We start from the raw sequence: 18,536 nt of genomic DNA on the forward strand, positions 1-18,536 counted from the left end.
CCAAGTTGTTGTAAAGCACCTTAGTAGGGTCAACAATGGGCTTCTCAAACTTAATGCTTAGCCCGTGAGGCATGTAACCGAGAAACCAATGAATAAGAATGAGTTTACTTCCTCTTACTTGCTTGGTTGAGTCTACTAACAAAAATACATGAATTGTTAGTTTTGAGCCATAAATAAGTTATAGGACTTTTAAGCCTTCATTTTCTGGTCGAGCCTTATAAAGCTAAGCCCCACAAAAGGGATGCACGAAACCATCCACATCACCTACTTTTGGTAACATAATATGACAGAAGAATAAAACAACGTCATTTTTATGTTACATGAAAAATACAATGTTCTAATTATCGACTGAAATGCCATGTAATAAAATTTCAATGTCTATGTAGGATTATTTGTTGCCTGAATTAAATTCGAACCAAATTTCAAAAAATTGAAAATTCAAGTATTAATTGACAAAAAATAATAGTATTGATTAAAAATTAAAATTTAAATATATTTCATATATTTACATATAATTAATTCTTATTTATGTAAAATGTTTCCACAATTATTAAAACGATGCATTGCATGGTTACACACTATTACACTAGTAACGAGTCTAATAATGGTGGCAAAATGTTTTTACTTTGGTGATGCTAATAGTGAAAGAGGGGTATTTTGTGTTTTCTCAAAAAAAGAAAGAACAAAAAAAATAGTGAAAGCGGGTGGGCACGAGAGCAGAGTTAAACCCCAAACCCCAAAAACTAATTAATATAGCAGCCAAAAAGTCCCAAATCCTCTTCTATCCATTAAACATCACTGCATCATCATCATCTTCTTCTTCTTCCTCACTCGCTGCTGCCAATATGTCGCGAGGAACAGACAAGCTGGTGCGGAGCATCAAGAGATTCATGGACACGCAGTACAAGAGCTTGTCGCGGCGCTACGGCCACCAGTTCATGGACATCCTCGAATTCCCCGTCAAAGTGGTGCTCGCCCCCTTCACTCTCCCCTTCGACATCGCCGGCTCTGCCCCCCGCGGTTTCGGCGTCCCAGAGTTCATCTCCAAGCTCTCTTATTCCGCCATTTTCGTATGCCCCCCTTTCCCGCTCTTCAATTCCCACTTTCTCTGTGTTTGAAAGATTGCATTTCGTTGAAATATGATCGAGTGTTTTATGATGGGCTTTCAGTTTTCTCATGTGGGGTCGCTAATTCTGATTACTTTTGTAGAAGATGAAGTTATTATACTTATCATATTTTATTTTTTGAATGAAAGTTTCATAATTTTTGGGTCATTTACTTCACATTTTCCCTTTCTCTTTGGGTAAAGAGGAAATTTTTGGCATGTTATGTTTAGTGCTCTGATGAATTCGAGTTGGTTTCAGGCTATTGCTACTCTTGGGACTTATGATATTGCAATCGAACTGGGAAAGAAGGTTATATGTCAGAGGTTACCTTTTTAGCTCACTGTCTAACTCCTCTTGCTTTTAATTTGGATTCCTGTCTTCAGGCATCTGGAAATTGTTCAACTTATTTCTAATTTTGTATATTGAGAGGGCACCTGATTAAAACTAACTATGGTGTCCCTTCCCACTTTGTGTTGAGATGGGCTGCACAAAAGTGGCGGATAGAACATGCATTTGATGTAAAAAAAAAACTCTGATGCTACACTCAATTGGACTGTCATTAGATTGTAGATTTGTAACTAATGAAGCCAATGGACCAATGACAATATTGAAAACTTTGTAATAAGTTTGTTCTTGCCCATACCTATTACTATTCTCAAGTTAAGCAGAATGGCAGTGTAGTGGGAAGGGGCTTGATTTTCATGTTCCATTGCTTTCACCATTCCCCATCTGTTATTTTTTCTATGTGCATGTTGTATTGGCCCCTTTTCCTTTTCACCCACAAAAGCTTTGTACAACAAAATTTGGCTTGTGAAGGTTCTAGTTCATCCACATTTTAGTTTATTTTACTGTTATCATTTATCATGTTACAAATAGATGTATTTTTTGTACATCTATCCATGCTTGGCTCACACTTGCACTTTAAAATTTCAGCTCATCCAGACTAGGTACTGGCTCTATAGTATAGAGAATGGTATAGAGAATGTGGATTTGCTTTTCTTCTCGAAGGTCACAGCTTCCATGTCCATGTGATCAATACCGTGGTGTATTATATATTGTTTGATTTTGTATGATGTTTTACTATTCAACTTTAGAGAAAACCAGTAATACTTATTCATATGTACATATTTATCTTGTTAAATCAGTGTCTTATTGCTAACTACACAACTTAATAAAACTAAATCCTCAATCTTTGAAACGCAGGAACTGTCGAACTTGCTGTGGTTGGCAGGCCATGCAATGCACCATGTGCAGAGGGTCGGGAAAGGTGCAATACCAAGTAAAAAATTATGCTTTGAGAAGGTAGTCCAATGCTTATACATTAATTAGCAAAACGAGGCTAAAAATATACTCCCTCTGTCCCTGAAAATTGTGATCTTATTACCATATCGGGGCGTCCCTGAAAATTGTGGCCTTTCCTTATTTGGAAATGACCTCACAAACTTTCCCTCACTATTTACAAAAAGGTGTGGGACCCAATCTCCACTCAAACACAACTACCACACTTTTTCTTAAAACCTGTGCCATCTCCATTGGGTCATAATTTTTAGGAACGGAGGGAGTATAAAGTATAAGATTTTTTGCCAGTTTTATGTTGGTCATGACACTGGGAATTTTACAGTGTATCTATTAGAATAGTCAGTTTCCTCAAACAGATTCATATTTCACTTCGTGTAATTGTGTATGCTTGTTTCCTTCTCTCTGCCCGTCTCTTAGTTATATCATGATAACTTCATGTGTTCCGCCGTATAGTAAGTAAAGTACAGTATGATCTGGTGTGCCATTGCACAGATATAGAATCCAAAAGTTTTAATCTCCTCCGTGCCTGTGGTGGTTCTCTCCATGCACTTGATATTGATGTTATTTACTTGTTCTGTGGGAATTTTTTGCATCTCACTATGTTAGCAGATACTTCAACATTGCTGTGTTATTGATGACTTTTGTAGTGGAGAGAAGGCAACAGCTGAAAATATTGCTGATGCAATTGCTGAAAACCGAGCTGAGTTGGTTCACCTTCCATCAAGTCTCAACCACTTGCCCTTGCCATCTAAAGAATGTCCAGATTGCAATGGATCGGTATGACCTACAATCATATTTATTGCAACATTGCATGTGAGTGTTTTCTTACCGTATCCTTGTAGACTGTAGGGAGCTCTTTTAATCCTATATGTGACCGTTTTTATTAGTATTATATCTTTGAGCTGTGTGATGCAGTGGTAAAATAATATTCTTCTCATGTCTCATCTGATTTTCAGTTCTTTCACTTCATTTTGTAATTCCTACTTTCTGTTATAAATGTGAGTTTTTTGGCTGCCATCATAGCCCACAACATTCAGAAATTCCAGTAGCTATACACTTCCTTTCGGGCCTTAGCTTTAAAGTCTTAGAAGGATTTTATTTTTGGTATTAACCATTTTGGGTCACACGTCTTTATTCACAGGGAGTCATGAAATGTCCAGAGTGCAAAGGCAAGTCACCAATTAGGATATCTGCAGATGATGTAAGATTTTCTGCCATTATATCTCATTTATGGATTTATTTACTGATTGTGGTAGTTTATGGTTTGAGATGCATGCACATGTTAGCTCAACTTTCTTGTTATTTTGTTCCATTTACCAACTTTGTCAGATAATGGAACCCCCATGGAAAGCTTATAATATCATGCGTAAGATGGATTATCCTTACGAGGTTAGTGCTACTTAGTTTTCTTTTTCTATGTTAGATGAACTTACTGTGCGTGTTTTTTAATTTGTTTCGGGTTTTCTCACGGTCTAGCCTAAACTTCGAGATTGTTGTCTATGGAGAAAATGGAAATTAGCCATTGGGATACATATGCCATACAATGTCTATTGAAATTTGTCCTCTATGGAAAATTTGAATTAAGTCGTGGTGACGTCTTTCACCAACGCTTATGTTCTGTGCTCCCGATCTACTAATGGGAAATGTCCCTTTTTATATCATCGATAGTTGGGACTTTGGATACATTACAGAGTTTCTGGAGAAAGGCATGCGATAAAGTGAAGGGTGAAACAACATAATTGAACAGCAACAAAAAAATCTGAACTGAAATTACTGAATAACAGAAACTCAAAGTCACAACTCCCAGGCTCGTGCCTTTCCCGAGGAAGAAAATATTCCATGAATCTTCTAGTCAAATCCTAATGCATATAAATAGTCCTAAATCTGGCCCATGCAAGTGTCCAAAAGAATAACTAACTGGAAAAATAGAGCTAGTTTCTAGCATCAGAAATCGCGTATCTGGTAAATTCATTATGTTCATCCAGCATAGTATTTTATCCATATACTAATGATAGTGGAGCCCTTTTCCGAGACGAAAGAAGTTGGATTTTCTGATTTTTCTTGAATTAATCATTAATGTATGGTTCTTGCCACATAAGTTCTGGACAGTCGTGATGTAGATGGGTGCAAAACTAGAGCTGTAAATCAGAGGTTTGATCCTTGGCAGATATCTATGGATCCACAACTAACCCTGCCTCCTCCCCTGCCCAGTCTCCCTTATACAATACATATTGCCATTCCTGTCCATGATGTTTCATGTTGCACTCTTTAATTAAAGAAGTAACCTTAGTTGAAGATGGAGCTTTGCTTAGATTCTCCATACTGCCAACTGGCTTACCTGTTTCGTTTACTTGTGCAGCATATAGTTCATAGCATGAAGGACCCAAGCATTGGTGCATTCTGGTTGATAACTTTGCCTCAGATTGTTGGAGGTTTTGAATATGATGAAGAGGTCAAGCAGAAAATCTGGTGGGAATACAAGGTACCAATTTCTGTTTCGTTAAACTTTGTCATAATTTATGGTTTTGACTTCTCACCTTAATTTTGTCAAACTCCGTGAGAAAGAGTACCCTTATGCATTGATATAAATAAGATCGACATTCAGAATTGGTCTCTGCTGGAGACATTCTCATAATCATTATCACACTTGGGGCTTAGACTTTAAGCAGCCTTGGTCTGGAAATATGCAGCCTTCTCTGCTTCCTTGTCCTTGTTGCCTTTGGCTATGAGTCGTTGGATTTGGTCTTTCTGATGTGTTCTGTATACTTTTGTTTTATATGGTTTTTGTGACAATTTCTGTACCATGGTTTAGGAATCTATGCGGTATGATCAACTCCGAGATGAAGTAACCAAACGGAAACCCGGATGGGAATATTTGCAAGAGGTAAGATAATTTTCTACTTACTTAGTCCACGACAACCTAGGACCCGCTAATGGTATCAACTTGGCAGGCTTTAATCTCAATCGATCCCATCCGTGCCAAGGATGATCCCGTCATTGTGAGAAACATTCCATACTACAAGGCCAAGAAAGCTCTGGAGACAGAAGTGCTAAAGTTCAATCCGCCCCCGAGGCCTGACAATTGGGGGGTAAGTATGTTTATCTTGAGTTCTCTCGTCACTTCTATTTTCAAGTATTTACTGTGGCGTCCCTAGTTTGAATCACTAACTGACTTCAAAGTCCGGATCACATCCTACAGAGAATTTGATTGGAAATTGTAGTGGTTGATGTGAAAGTTTTTCTTCTTTTACTCTTCAGAATGTTCACAATTATTGTGTTTTTTTAAATGGTTTGAAAGAGACACAACTATTGTAATTTCCAGTAGAAGCATATGCCTTTTGCATGTTCATACCCTGTCCTTCGCATTCTCTCTCTCTGTCTCTTTAATGTAAGCATATTTGCAGGACTTGGACCTTCCACTAAATCCGTCTTCTTGGACTGAAGAAGACCTTAAAGATCCGAAAAAGCTCTACGAGATGACAGTTCTTCTTAATGCACAAAGAGAAATTGCTGAGAAGATATTGGATGCACAGTGGGAGGCGAAATGGCGTGAAGAGAAGGTATTTTCTCGATCATCTTCCTCTTATATCCCTATTTGTTGAACATGACAGAACGATTTGCTTCTTTTCCTCGCTGTTTGTTTTGGGTACTGATTGAAGAAACCTATATCAGTGCTATAATCTGGCTAATGAGACTTTTTTCGACTCAATATGCAGATAAACGAGATGCTGAAGGAGAGAGTAGAACCGTACTTGCAAAACATCGACAATAGTGTTCTCCCGAAGCCTATAGTAGTGCAATCTCAGCAGAATCAAGACCAGAAGGTTGACAACCCTCCCTTGATTTAATAGCTGCAGTCGGCACCTGCTTGCCGGACAAACATGTCGTCGTGTTCTCTCACACACACAAACACACATTATAATAAGCACAGCTAATTTGTGTTGTTTGCTGCAGCGAAATCAGAGGAGGCGGCGGTGGTGGCTGTTTTGATGGCTGCATCTCTCATTAATAGAGAGCTTCACGATTTCTTGCGAGAATGGATTTGAAATGAGTTGCTACAATTAAAGCATACTGTATGTTGTTTATGCACATCAATGAATACCATGGCTGTATATCATCTTTTCTTTTCTTTTTCAGATTTTTAGGGGAAATAATCACCCCCTAAATTGCACACTGTCAAATTAATATTATGAAAATCCAATTTTGACAAGTCCTGCTAAATACCCAGACAACATTTTGTTTAGTTTGAAAATTGATCTTTATATGTAAGATAGAACAAACACTCGTATAAAAAACATTAAAAACTATATGAAGTAAAGGTAAATGCGAAATTTCCATATGTATCGTTCAAATGATAGGATATTGGAATGAATCAACTGTTTTTTTATTACATTTCGTAACGAGTGGGCGTGTGCTAGTTGGAATGAATCAACTGTTTTTTATTACATTTCGTAATAGTGAATAAAATCTAAGTTGCATATTTGGCTAAAATTAAAAAAAGGGGTAAATGGGTTCTTTAGCGATCAAGAATATTAAGCCACTAATATCACTGCTATTCCCGTTCCAATTTTGAGACCTTAAACGTAAAATAAATAAAATGAGAAAGAAATCCAGATAAGTAAGCTTAAAGGGTAACATGAAAATGGAAATATATGTTTATGTGTACGTAATTCAAAGCCTCACTCGCTCTTTACAACCAAGAAAATTAGCAAGTACAAATAAATAAATGATAAATAAATAAATAAATAAATAAATGGAAGAATGAGAAAACAGATCCACCCATGCATGCAGTGAAATATGGAAATTTCAAACGGTACTTCTAGCGCAATTAGTAACCCTAGTGCAACCGCGGTTGTAGGGGTTGGCGACCTCGTGGTGGCGGCAGTTGTAGTACGACTGCCCTTTCTGATCGCACGGAATCTTGTTCCGCATGAGGGCGCCGTAGCTGATGTATCCGGCCGAACTTAGGTGGCGCCGGCTAGGCTCGTCCATCATCATGTCCTGCTCCATCGAATCCGCCACCAGCCCCTGTCCCATACCGTACGAACCGCTCTTGCCCACATACAGGAGGTGCTCGCCCGAATGCGCCACCGTCGCTAGGGCCGCCAACGCCGCCGCTACCAGGATTAGATGCACTTGGAAACTCATCATAGTGCCTAGATTGTTTTGCAATGCAATGCAATGCAACGTTTTTTTGTTTGTTATTGTCTTTTTTCCCTTTCTTTGATGCTTTGCTCTAATGGTTTTGTGTTTCTTTCTTTGTTCCTTTGTGGAGTTTGATTGGAAGGTGAGGAGAAGGGTTTGGTTATATTTAGGTAAATGAGGAGAAAAATAATTGTGGCTAACCGCAATTTTTGCGACATGAAAATGGACCGCTAGACATAACTTTAGGTCCCATCTTATTCTCGTCGTTGTTCAATAATTATTTTCATGGTTGGATGGTATTCTATTTTATCTAAAATTTTGATATTTCATTGCATCTCTCTCTCTCTCTCTCTCACACACACACACACGCACACACACGACATAGTTCTATCAATTAGAAATCTATATGATAATGAGTGAAAACTTAGTACTCCCTCCGTCCCGGCTTTTGGTGTCCAGTTGAGAACGACACGAGTTTTAATAAAGTGATTGATGTGTTCTGAGTGGAATAAGGGTCCCACATTTTATGTGAGAGTTAAAACAATTAAAGTGGAGTAAGGGGCCCCACCTACTGTTACCAAAAATAGAAATGGATACAAAAATGTGGGACGGCCAAAGAAGGAAAGTTGGATACTAAAAATTGGGACGGAGGAAGTATATATTTTCTGAACATATGGTCATGAAATGTACTAGGATCACCCCTCAAAATAAGAAATATACAAGGACCATTGAGAGGTACGGAGTCAATTTTGTATTTCTCATGTTGATGTACATGCAAATATTAAAAAATAAAATATTATTAATTCCATTTGTTGATGTTAATTTTATATTTTATTATATGGCCATGTAATAATTTATTATACTTAGGAAAAAAAGGAAGAGTAGCCATATTGGAATAGTACGGAAATTAAAAATTGGTCACTAAAATAAAAAATTTAAAAATTGCTCACACTTACCATTTTACCCTTCACATAAAAAACTTAAAAATTATTCACGAATTTGGTTGTGAAATCAAGTTTTAAAGTTTGAACTCACAACTAAAAATAGTGTTAGTTGTGGATTCAAGTTTTAAAGCGTGAATTCACAATTATAACTATTGTTAGTCGTGAATTCATGTTTTAAAGCGTGAATTTACAACTAGAAATATTGTTAGTCGTGAATTCAAGGTTTAAATGAATTCACAACTAAAAAGTATTGTCAGTTGTTAATTCAAGCTTTAAAACTCAAATTCACGACTACCACTAGTTAAAATTTAAAAAATTCACAACCAGCAATAGAGTTAGTTATGAATTCGAGCTTTAAAACTCGAATTCACAACTAGCACTAGCAATCCAATTGTGAATTCATCAAACTAGTTGTGAATTCTAGTTTTAAAACTCGAATTCACAACCAAAACAACTAGTTGTGAATTCGAGCTTTTAAACTCGACCAACACTAACGATTCAATCGTGAATTCATCGGGCTGGTTGTGAATTCATAGATATGGTTGTAAATTCAAGAACATTAAATTGCGAATTCATAGATCTGGTTGTAAATTCAAGAACATTAAGTTGTGAATTCATAGATCTAGTCATGAATTCAAGAACATTAAGTTGTGAATTCATAAATCTAATTTTGAATTCAAGAACATTAATCAATTATCCAAAATCTCTTTTTCTTTCAATCGATCAAATCTCTCCAATAAAATTCACATATATTGTAAGATCAACACATTTACTTTAACAATCAAAGAATCAAGAAAATTGGTTCAGCGAAAGCAGATTAATTCTTATTCAGAGACTTATCCACCAACAAGCTGATATTAATAACATAACTAGATTTATCAATAAAGGGGGAATTTCGACTATTCATCTACAGTTCACCAATAATAATGTATTCTCAATTATACTCCCTCTGTCCATCAAAAATAGTCTTAGAAGGGACGACACATGTTTTAATGAAAATGGTTTAGTTTATTGTAAGTGGAGAAAGGGTTCCACTTAAAAAATAGTGTTAATAATTATAATTAATTGTATTGCGAGGAGAGAAATGAGCATACCATGTGATAGAAAGTTTTCAAAATGGAAATGGACTATTTTTTGTGGATATTTTAAAATGATAAAAAATTATTATTTTTTGTGGACGGAGAGATTAGAATATTAAAAGGTAAGTTGAGAAGCAATTTTGAGGTTCAACTCATTTAGGCATAAGATCAATTGCTTCCCGACATCATCATATCCTATCTATTTCCAAAAATTCTTTTTAAACGCAACTATGCTACTCGCACGCAAATCAAAGACATTCTCAATTGTAAAAAAGTTGCATAGAGGTTCAATCTTAAGAAGTAGTTTTAAATTGTTATTCCCTGTTTCAAATATTTTGAATCACAACATTAGTGTGATTGATGGGTGATGGCAACAACACCATAACCTTCACGACGGCGTTCGAGTCGCAATCGTGAAGACAGTCAAGACAATACTCAGAGAGAGAGAGAGATGAAGTGGATGATGTTGTGAGGGTGGGAAGAGAGTGGCTAATTTTTTTAATTTTAATGTTAATGGCAATTTTGTACTTTTACATAAAATGCGGTCAAATTTTAAAGTTTTTATTTGATAGGATAATTTTTAAATTTACTATATGAAAGTGACCAATTTCATATATTACCTCAAGAAAGAAACTATAGAGGAAAACTTTTTTTTAGAACCATGGAGGAAAACGTAAAGAGTTTGGGCCTTGGGCTCCCAAATGAAATCCAGTATATCCCAAAATTTTATATGTGTCATTATATATGTCTCATTCTTATATTTATTATTTTAATATTCCCTCCATCCCAGCTTTTAGTATCCAATTTTCCTTTTTTGGCCGTCCCATATTTTGGTATCAATTTCTATTTTTAGTAAAAGTAGGTGGGGCCCTTACTCCACTTTAATTATTTTAACTCTCACATAAAATGTGGGATCCTTATTCCACTCACAACACATCAATCACTTTATTAAAATCTGTGCTGTTCTCAACTGGATACCATAAGTCGGGACAGAGGGAGTAATATTTTTTTTATAAAAATAAAATTTACTCCTTCCATTTCATAAAAATATGAGCAATTGAGAGTGATAAGGATGTTAAGAAATATTAGTTGAGAGTTATTGTGAGTGAAAAATGAGTCTCACTTTATAATGTGTTATGATAATTGAGGAAAATTAGTGGTGGACTATGAGGGATACAAAAATAAGAGGATAGTGTACAAAAATGAAAATGTTCATATTTTTGTGAGACGCCCCAAAATGACAAATTGATCATGTTTTTGTGAGACGCCCCAAAATAAGTATAATATAATGAATTATACTTAATTGCAGTAGACTCACACAACCATGGTACTAATGGTTTGAAAAATCATACCGCTTGTTTGAGGAAGAATGCAAGTGTTGGTGGGCAAACTGTTTTGAACTACACCCTTAGTGCTAGTGGAGCTGCAACAAGATCATTAACGAGTTGGAGATTTGACCAGAAGGCGGTGAGGTTAGCATTGTGTGAAATGATAATTCTTGATGAGTTGCCCTTCATATTTGTTGAGCGGGAAGGGTGGGTTTAGAAGATTTGTGGATCGCATATGCCCTCGGTTCCAGATTCCTTCAAGACAGACGATCCAAACTGATTGTGTGAAGCTTTTTCTGGAGCGCAAGGATGTCTAAAGTCCTTTGTTAGGTCCGGAGGGTCTCGAATATGTGTATGATGGGAGGGGGGAATACACCTATAGGCTATTTTTAAAATCAGATGGATCTCAAGATAGAGATCAAGGCGACACTTTACACACAAACTCTGACACCTGTTTATTGAAAAGAGTTTTGACCAAAACAGGGTTGACGACTGATACTGAAAGACTCTTCAGTAAGGAGTTATAAGTTAAGTCACAAGAACTTAACTGATGCACGTAAAGGCTTCAGTCGAGTTTGATGAAAACAGAGATGTTATAAATCTTCCTGACCATCAGAGGATAGATCAGTCAGACTGAAAACATACGCAGCGGAAATACTTTTGTTTTGCAATAGCCTTTGTTGAGCACGTTGTTAGTCTTAAGTTTCTCTTTGCAATTAATCAGTATTCAATTTATCAAAGTAAGAACACAAGTAGGAAAGTAAAACTGAAAGTTGTAAATAACACAAAGATTTTTACGTGGTTCGGAAAACACTTCCTACATCTACGGTCGGTTGATCAGACCAATAACTTCACTCTGCAAGTGCTTACGGGTGCACTGCAAACCGATGCTTGTGTTTACGGGTGCACAGCAAACCGAATTCGTGTGTTTGCCGGGTGCACACAACCGAATCAACTGAAGATCCAATCTTCAGTACCAACACACCTTGTTGGATTTCTCACTCCTAGCACGAACTGACACTAGTATCTCACGGAGACAGAGTACCTTCCTGAACTCCTTTGCAACTCAAACACTCGATTCTATCGGTCGAAGGGAGGTTTGAAATCTTGCCAACTAAACTTCAAAGAACAAGTTCTTTGGAGTTAGTTTTGACCTAGGCTCTGGGTAAACAGAGGTTTGCCTAAGGTCTAAGAGAATATATGTAATCAGCAGTGACTGATTTTTGGCTTTGGGATTCTCTTCTTCGATTCAAGCTTTGGGAATTTGAGCTTTGGGCTGAGACGCAATTTTGGCAAAGCTTCAGCTTGTGTTGTTGAATCGGTGAAGATTGAAGTGATCCTCGAGCGCTATTTATTGGAGAGGTCTTGAATAGATCCGTTGGCGGAGAAGGTCTTCAAGATTTCTTCCGTTAGAGAGTAATTTGAACTTGGGCTGAGGCTTCAATCTTCGAGGTTCCTTGTTTGGTGAGAACGGCTATGTTGAAGAGCAGGAGATGCGACATCTCTGATAAAGTAGTCACCAAATAGGAATGACCTCTGAAGAGAAAGGATGATCCTGAGATCTCTACATTTAATGCGGCTGTACTTTTGAAGTACGTGGCTTCCTTTGAACGTTGGAGGTTCAGTCCGAGGAAGAATGTTTAACTGATACTTGACTTTAGTATCAGTCTGCTGATTCCACGAGGCACGCATTAAGTAATCAGTTCAAGACTGATTCTTCAACTGATACTTTAGTTGGCAACTTCAGTCTTCAGTCCTCCGTTCTTCAGTCTTCAGTCTTCAGAACAGCAACTAAACTAGAAAAGAACTCTAACACTTGAGTTCGAACAGTTCTAGTCTATTACAATTAAGGCCTATGGATTTTGGTATCATCAAAACAAAGGATTAGGATATTCCATTAAGTTCCCAACATCCTTCTACCAAAAAAAAGGCATGGATAAAGTGTCCATAACCAAAGATTGTTGGACATTAGTGAATAACATAAATTTCATTTGTGTTACTGCACACTGTATTAGTAGGGATTGGATTCTGCACAAGAAGATCGTCACTTTTTGCCCCATCCTTAGTCATAAAGGGGTTGGTATTGGTGAAGCGGTCGTCACGTCATTGAAGGAGTGGGGATTGGCGAAAGTGTTATGTTGCACTACTGACAATGCCACTGCAAACGATGGGGAAATTAGACATGTCTGTGCATACCTTGACACGATGAAGACTAATGTTATGGGCGATAGTTATATTCACATGTGGTGTGCAGCGCATGTTCTTAACTTGGTGGTTGACGAAGCCGTCGTTTGAGTTTCGCGCAAATAAATCTAGTGCCCATAACTAGGTTAGCTAGTAGTAAGTCCATAATCGAATCTACAGGGAACTGAGTGTAATCTCTCTTGCAAGGGTGTCACTAAAAATAATTTTGGTTTTCGGTTATTCTGGTCATAACTGTCTTGTGGGCAGAACGAGGTTTCAGATTAAACTGAAATAACAAAAGTAACTTGATCAAATAACAAAATGATTTTGACTTGGGTTTGACTTACTAAACATGAACTAGGCACTTGGTCATTGGTTCAAATATGTTTCACTACACTCGCATACCAACTGGTTATAGGCACAAGACAGCTACGCCCCCAATTGTCACACGTCACGCACGCAACTGCCCTATGATCAATCCATCCTTTTAGTGTATAACCCCAGAAATTATCAGTTAAAGAGACTAACTATCCTGGCCAAAAGACACTCCATACGTTGGCCTCTCACTTGAAGTGTTATGCCCAAGATGCATGCAGATTTAGATAGATCCAATTTGACGCTTATGTGGATTTATTTTACCACTAGTTACGACTCTGCTGAAGCCCGTCGTGAGACTTCGGGCAAATGATATTTGTATTTTCCTATGTCCTGCAATTAAGGTTAGTATTAATGGCAAGTAATAGGGTCGAACCCACAGGGAATTGGTGTATCACAGTACTCGTGTCACAAGCTTTATATTTGGTTGCCCTTCTGTGGGCAAATGTGTCACTTGCCAATCTGTGGCTAAAACAGAATTGAAATCTATCTATGGGCAATATGTAAATGCTGAAATAGAAAACACAAGAAAATAGTCAGTAATAAAAGGAACCCGGTGTGGGCATAGTCTTGGTATGATATGAGATAATTCTTTCGGTCATAGGTTCAAGGATTTTCATTGTGCGGTCACATCTTTGGTTATGGATAGTAGTCAATAGGCTGGGCCCTTTTTTTTACTCGTCACGTGCGCAGCCTACCCCATCCTCATCCGTGACCTCCATGTGGTTGACGGACCCAAATGACCCATAAGTATGTCCGAAGACATACGATCACTTTTCCTACATTTGCCGCACTATGTGGAACCGAATTTCTCCATTAATGGTTCCACTTGTTGCTTGTAACTTGGTTATGCCCAGAGCATCACCGTCCGCTTGAAACTTCAGGTTTTCCCAAGTTGTATTGGCATCAGGCCAAATGCTTCGGGAATCTGACTGCACAACTCATGTGCCCGTTTCGACCTCACGAATTATGATTATCCCACCTCTCACGGGCCTAAGCACATACAACTTTTGGACTTAACATATATTTTTTATTTTTCTTTTCATTTTTCAATCCATTATTTTTCTTTTCTTTTCACTTATAGGGGCACATGTAATCTGTGGCCATAGGCACAGCCCCTCCCACATCATACTTCTACTACTTTCCCTTCCTTTGACTTCTTATCTGCCCTAACTCATTTGACAATTTATATGGGCAAATTTTAAGTGATATTTCAAAGAAATGATCAGGCTCAAAGGGGCTGACTAGGGATAGTTTGTAGATTTTATATTCTGGGCACACGGATAAGTGAAAGAAACGCCTAAGTCATCTAAGACCCTAGAACCGACTCAATAAGGCCTTGGCGAGAAGACAAGCAAGTTCTAGTTCAACTCAAGTACAGAGAACCAAAATCACACAGAAAAGAAAAGCATGCTTGGATGAACACATTTAGCATGAAAGCTCAAATCCTCACAGGGTATGTGCCCAACATAATTAAATCCGTCATACTTGCTATCACTAGGCATAGGCATGTCATAACCACATATACAGCACATCATCATCATGTCCAAATCACAAGTACCAAACATGCTTGGTCCGACGCGAAAAATAAACGAACTAAAAATGGGACAACGTAGAGGCCCCCACACTCACACACTTTGGGCAAAATCAAGTGCCTGAGTATGGGGGTCCCAAACCGTGGACATCCCATTTTACAGAAGGGTGCCTTCCTACTCACACACTTTGCTTTGGGCAAAGGGTGTGAAGAGGAAGGAACAGACACAACAAAAACAAAAGCAAAAATAGAAAAGCAACAAAGGACAATCCCCCTTCCCACTCACACACTTTGCCTTAGGCAAAGTGGCAAGCCAAAGAAGGAAAGGGAAACAACCGATACACAAGCAAACACACAAAACAAAAATAAAACAAAAAATACAAAACCAAAAAAAAGGGAGGGCAAAGCTTTAGGGTGCGCCAAGGTACCTGGCGCGCATCATGTCCCGCATCTCGAACAACACCTCCAACACAAGCTCTCGGACCCTCGCATTATCAGGGTTGTGAGGTTCTGGTGTGGCACTCTTATGGCTGCTCCCTCCCCCATGCTGTAGGGTCCTCTGATGGGCAGGGGCCATAGGTGGCTTCGTCTCAGGTGGGTCATACATGCGCAGCCTCCCTTCTTCATCTGGCTGGAGGTTGAACATCTTCTGATAGGAGGGCATGTCAAGAAACTCCTCTAATATCTTGGGCATAGTCAAACTGTTCTCAGCCAGCTTCATCATAGCCATGAACTTGGTGGGAAAGTGCCCCACAGACAGGCGATGCTTCTTGTTTGCTAAGACGTTCCTCATGTGGGTTGAACACGATAGAGGCGAAGTTGAGGTGCCTCTTGTTCTCCATTGCCCACAGGATGAACAGCTCCAGTTGTCCTAAGGCATTGCTGCTATCCTTCTTCCCGAAGATGTTAAAGGCCAGGATCCTGTGATACACGCGGGGGGCATGTGACTTCAGTTGAGTTCCCTTGCAGGTTTGGGCCGTAAACTTTCCTCCGGTGCCCAGTTGTGCCCATGCCACTTGATCATTATATTCTGTGGGCACAACTTTCAGCGCAGACCTGTACTCAGAGGACATCAACTTCCTCTCATCCACCAATCCCATGATGCGGTTGATGTTGCCCATGGTTGCTGTAAAACTCTCATGCAAAACGGTAAACTCCACGTTCACCGGCCCCTCATGGCTGCTCACCTCAATTTTCAGAGTGGAGTAGAACTCCTTCACCAAATCCTCGTACACAATGGCCTTCCAATCTAGGAAGGGTCTCCATCCAATTGCTTCAAATTTGGCTATCACCTCCTCCTTAAGTTCGAGCGCCTCCAAAGCTCCCATGTCCACCGTTTTAGGCATTACCACAGCTTTCTTCTAAATCTCCTCTGCGTGTTTCAACGCATGCACCATGGGGGACTTCCCTTTTTGGTTTCGCGTAAGGGGTCGTCGGGACCCTGGCGTGTTCCTCAAAACCGTCAACTCCTCGTCCTCCCCCCATTGTCGAAATCCTGCTAGTCCTCCTATAACTGGGCGGTGGAAAGTGTCGCCACCGCCTTCTCTTTTTTTGTCGAGGGTGAAGACCCCGCATCGGATGGTTCGCGCTTACTCCTCTTCACAGGAGAGGGCTCCATAGAGGCAGAAGCCCTCTTTTGACCCGCCAGTTGTGTCAGCGCCTCGGCTGTCACATCCATCGTCTCCACCTGCTCCTCTGTGTTTATTGCATCGACGGTCGGTGGAGGGTTCGCGGTCTCCCCTAAAAGGTTGGGGGCTTCAACATCCGACCCCAATCGCTCGAGGGGGCCGGTATCTACCGGAAAAGAGCTCCGATCAGAGGCGGACATGGTTTTGGTTTCAGAGGTTTTTGGCTTCTTAGTTTTCGTAGGTTTTGGTTTGGTGGTGGCGGCGGCTTGAGTGTTTGAGGCTGAAGCTTTTCTAGTTTTGGCCATCTTTTCGAGGGGAAGTGGGAGTTTTGTTCGGAGGTAATGAGGTTGTAATGATTGTGGCTGGCGGTTAGAATTTCAGGGTGATGTGATAGTGGGGAAGTGGGAAGAGGAGGTTATTTTTCGTTTAGGAGGGGAGAAATGAGGGGAAGGTGTATGTAGGCTAGGGTTAGGCTGACGTGGGGTGACAAAGGTGTCAGAGGTTTGAATTCTTGACTTTTCCCTCCCCCGGCCGTTACTTGTGCCTTTCTGCATTTGAGACCTTCCGCCTCCTGTGCCCTCCTAGGCATCTCACAACCTGCACATAGACAAAACAAGAGAAACACACCCCCACAAGAAACGAGCCTCATAGGGGCGGTCAAACCAAAAGTTTCTTTGCGTCAAATCTCGCAACTCCAAACCTGCAAATTTGCTCCGTCAAGGCAATAGAGTTTCACAGATCATCATTTACGGCATCAGTCATCTTCCTCAAATCTTCTGGCTGGAGACTTTGGAAGTAACTGATCAATTCCGCCTATTCAAAGTGGCGAAGGGAGGACCCATACCCTCCAAGAAGCCAAAGGTGATTGACATCTCATCACCTCAATCCGTGGAGACTAAACCCCTTGAGTCTCCAACTGAACCCTGTCCCTTACCTTCTCCAACTCCCACTCAAATTCCATCCCTTGTTCCTTCTCTCACTACCACAAACGTTCCCCGCCGTCATCGTTCCACACCCAAAAAGACATCTTCAAAATCTGCCTCTCAGTCAACCTCCAAACACCCCTCCAAATCCTCCACCAAAGCGTAGCCTAAACATAAATCCAAGGGCAAAGCAGTCCAACAATCCTCTCCCGTTCCAACTCCTTATGGCACTTCTGAACAGATAAACATTGTTGCAGCAATGCAAGCCGATGCCAAGAGAGATACTTATCAACATTTGAATCACATTCTCGGAGGCTTCAGTACCTCTCTAGAAGTCTATAAGAACCTTCATAGACTTCTCACCTACACGTTCCTCAAGACCGCACCCTGCTCTCAAGTCAATGAACTTCAACTGATTGAGAGTGATGACTCATTTGCATTTGAAGAAGCGAAATTATACAACATCTTCAACTTCCCCAGATTGTGGGATGTTATTTATGGATTTGACAAGTTTGCTCTGGACTATCTTGAGTCGCAAGGCTATACCAGAGGTCCCCTGATCACTGATGCTGATGCTGGAACCTCAACATCTAAAGCTGCTGAAAAAATAACTGATGGTGCTCTTTTGATTCACGACTCGTTTGATCCTATGTTTCTTGATCAACAAAGTATGGTTTCTGTAGCCACTATCCAAGACACTCATGTTCCTGACTCTGTTCCTCAGGAAACCCCTATTTCTGTGCCTGCTCCTCAGGACACTCCAGTATCTTCAGCTCAAGATCAACAGATGATTGAATCCATCAGTCATCCAACTGATGATGTCATTACTGCTTCCCAGCTTCGGATCAACCAACTTCCTAGACAATTGAACCCATCAGTTATCCCACCACTGACGAATCACAACTGATGGCTGTTGATCAGCCTGAAGTCTCTACTACTTCTCATGTGTGGGAAAATCCAACAGTTGACACTGTAAATCCATCTACTCCGG

The 18,536-nt window shown here is 39.6% G+C and overlaps 2 protein-coding genes across 2 annotated transcripts; one reads left to right on the forward strand and one right to left on the reverse strand.

Moving 5' to 3' along the window:
- Positions 1-654: 654 nt before the first annotated feature.
- LOC131013346 (uncharacterized) lies at positions 655-6,615 on the forward strand. The gene is made up of 12 exons (XM_057941417.1): positions 655-1,070; positions 1,365-1,429; positions 2,310-2,408; positions 3,053-3,182; positions 3,547-3,606; positions 3,735-3,794; positions 4,765-4,887; positions 5,218-5,289; positions 5,357-5,494; positions 5,810-5,965; positions 6,122-6,229; positions 6,360-6,615. Exons 1-12 carry the CDS (start codon positions 846-848, stop codon positions 6,393-6,395), a joined length of 1,272 nt encoding a protein of 423 aa, XP_057797400.1. The 5' UTR covers positions 655-845; the 3' UTR covers positions 6,396-6,615.
- A 596-nt stretch (positions 6,616-7,211) lies between these two features.
- LOC131008301 (protein RALF-like 19) lies at positions 7,212-7,556 on the reverse strand. Its single transcript, XM_057935189.1, has one exon. It carries the CDS (start codon positions 7,554-7,556, stop codon positions 7,212-7,214), a length of 345 nt encoding a protein of 114 aa, XP_057791172.1.
- Between the last annotated feature and the right edge of the window lie 10,980 nt (positions 7,557-18,536).

The sequence above is a fragment of the Salvia miltiorrhiza genome, chromosome 2, assembly GCF_028751815.1.
Source record: "Salvia miltiorrhiza cultivar Shanhuang (shh) chromosome 2, IMPLAD_Smil_shh, whole genome shotgun sequence".
Classification (NCBI taxonomy): domain Eukaryota; kingdom Viridiplantae; phylum Streptophyta; class Magnoliopsida; order Lamiales; family Lamiaceae; genus Salvia; species Salvia miltiorrhiza.

Coding starts and splice junctions, on each gene's coding strand:
- LOC131008301 (XM_057935189.1), bottom strand. CDS start 7,556: ATGATGAGTTTCCAAGTGCATCTAATCCTGGTAGCGGCGGCGTTGGCG.
- LOC131013346 (XM_057941417.1), top strand. CDS start 846: ATGTCGCGAGGAACAGACAAGCTGGTGCGGAGCATCAAGAGATTCATG. Junction 3,607..3,734: donor TTAGGATATCTGCAGATGAT/GTAAGATTTTCT, acceptor CAACTTTGTCAG/ATAATGGAACCCCCATGGAA. Junction 3,795..4,764: donor AGATGGATTATCCTTACGAG/GTTAGTGCTACT, acceptor TTACTTGTGCAG/CATATAGTTCATAGCATGAA.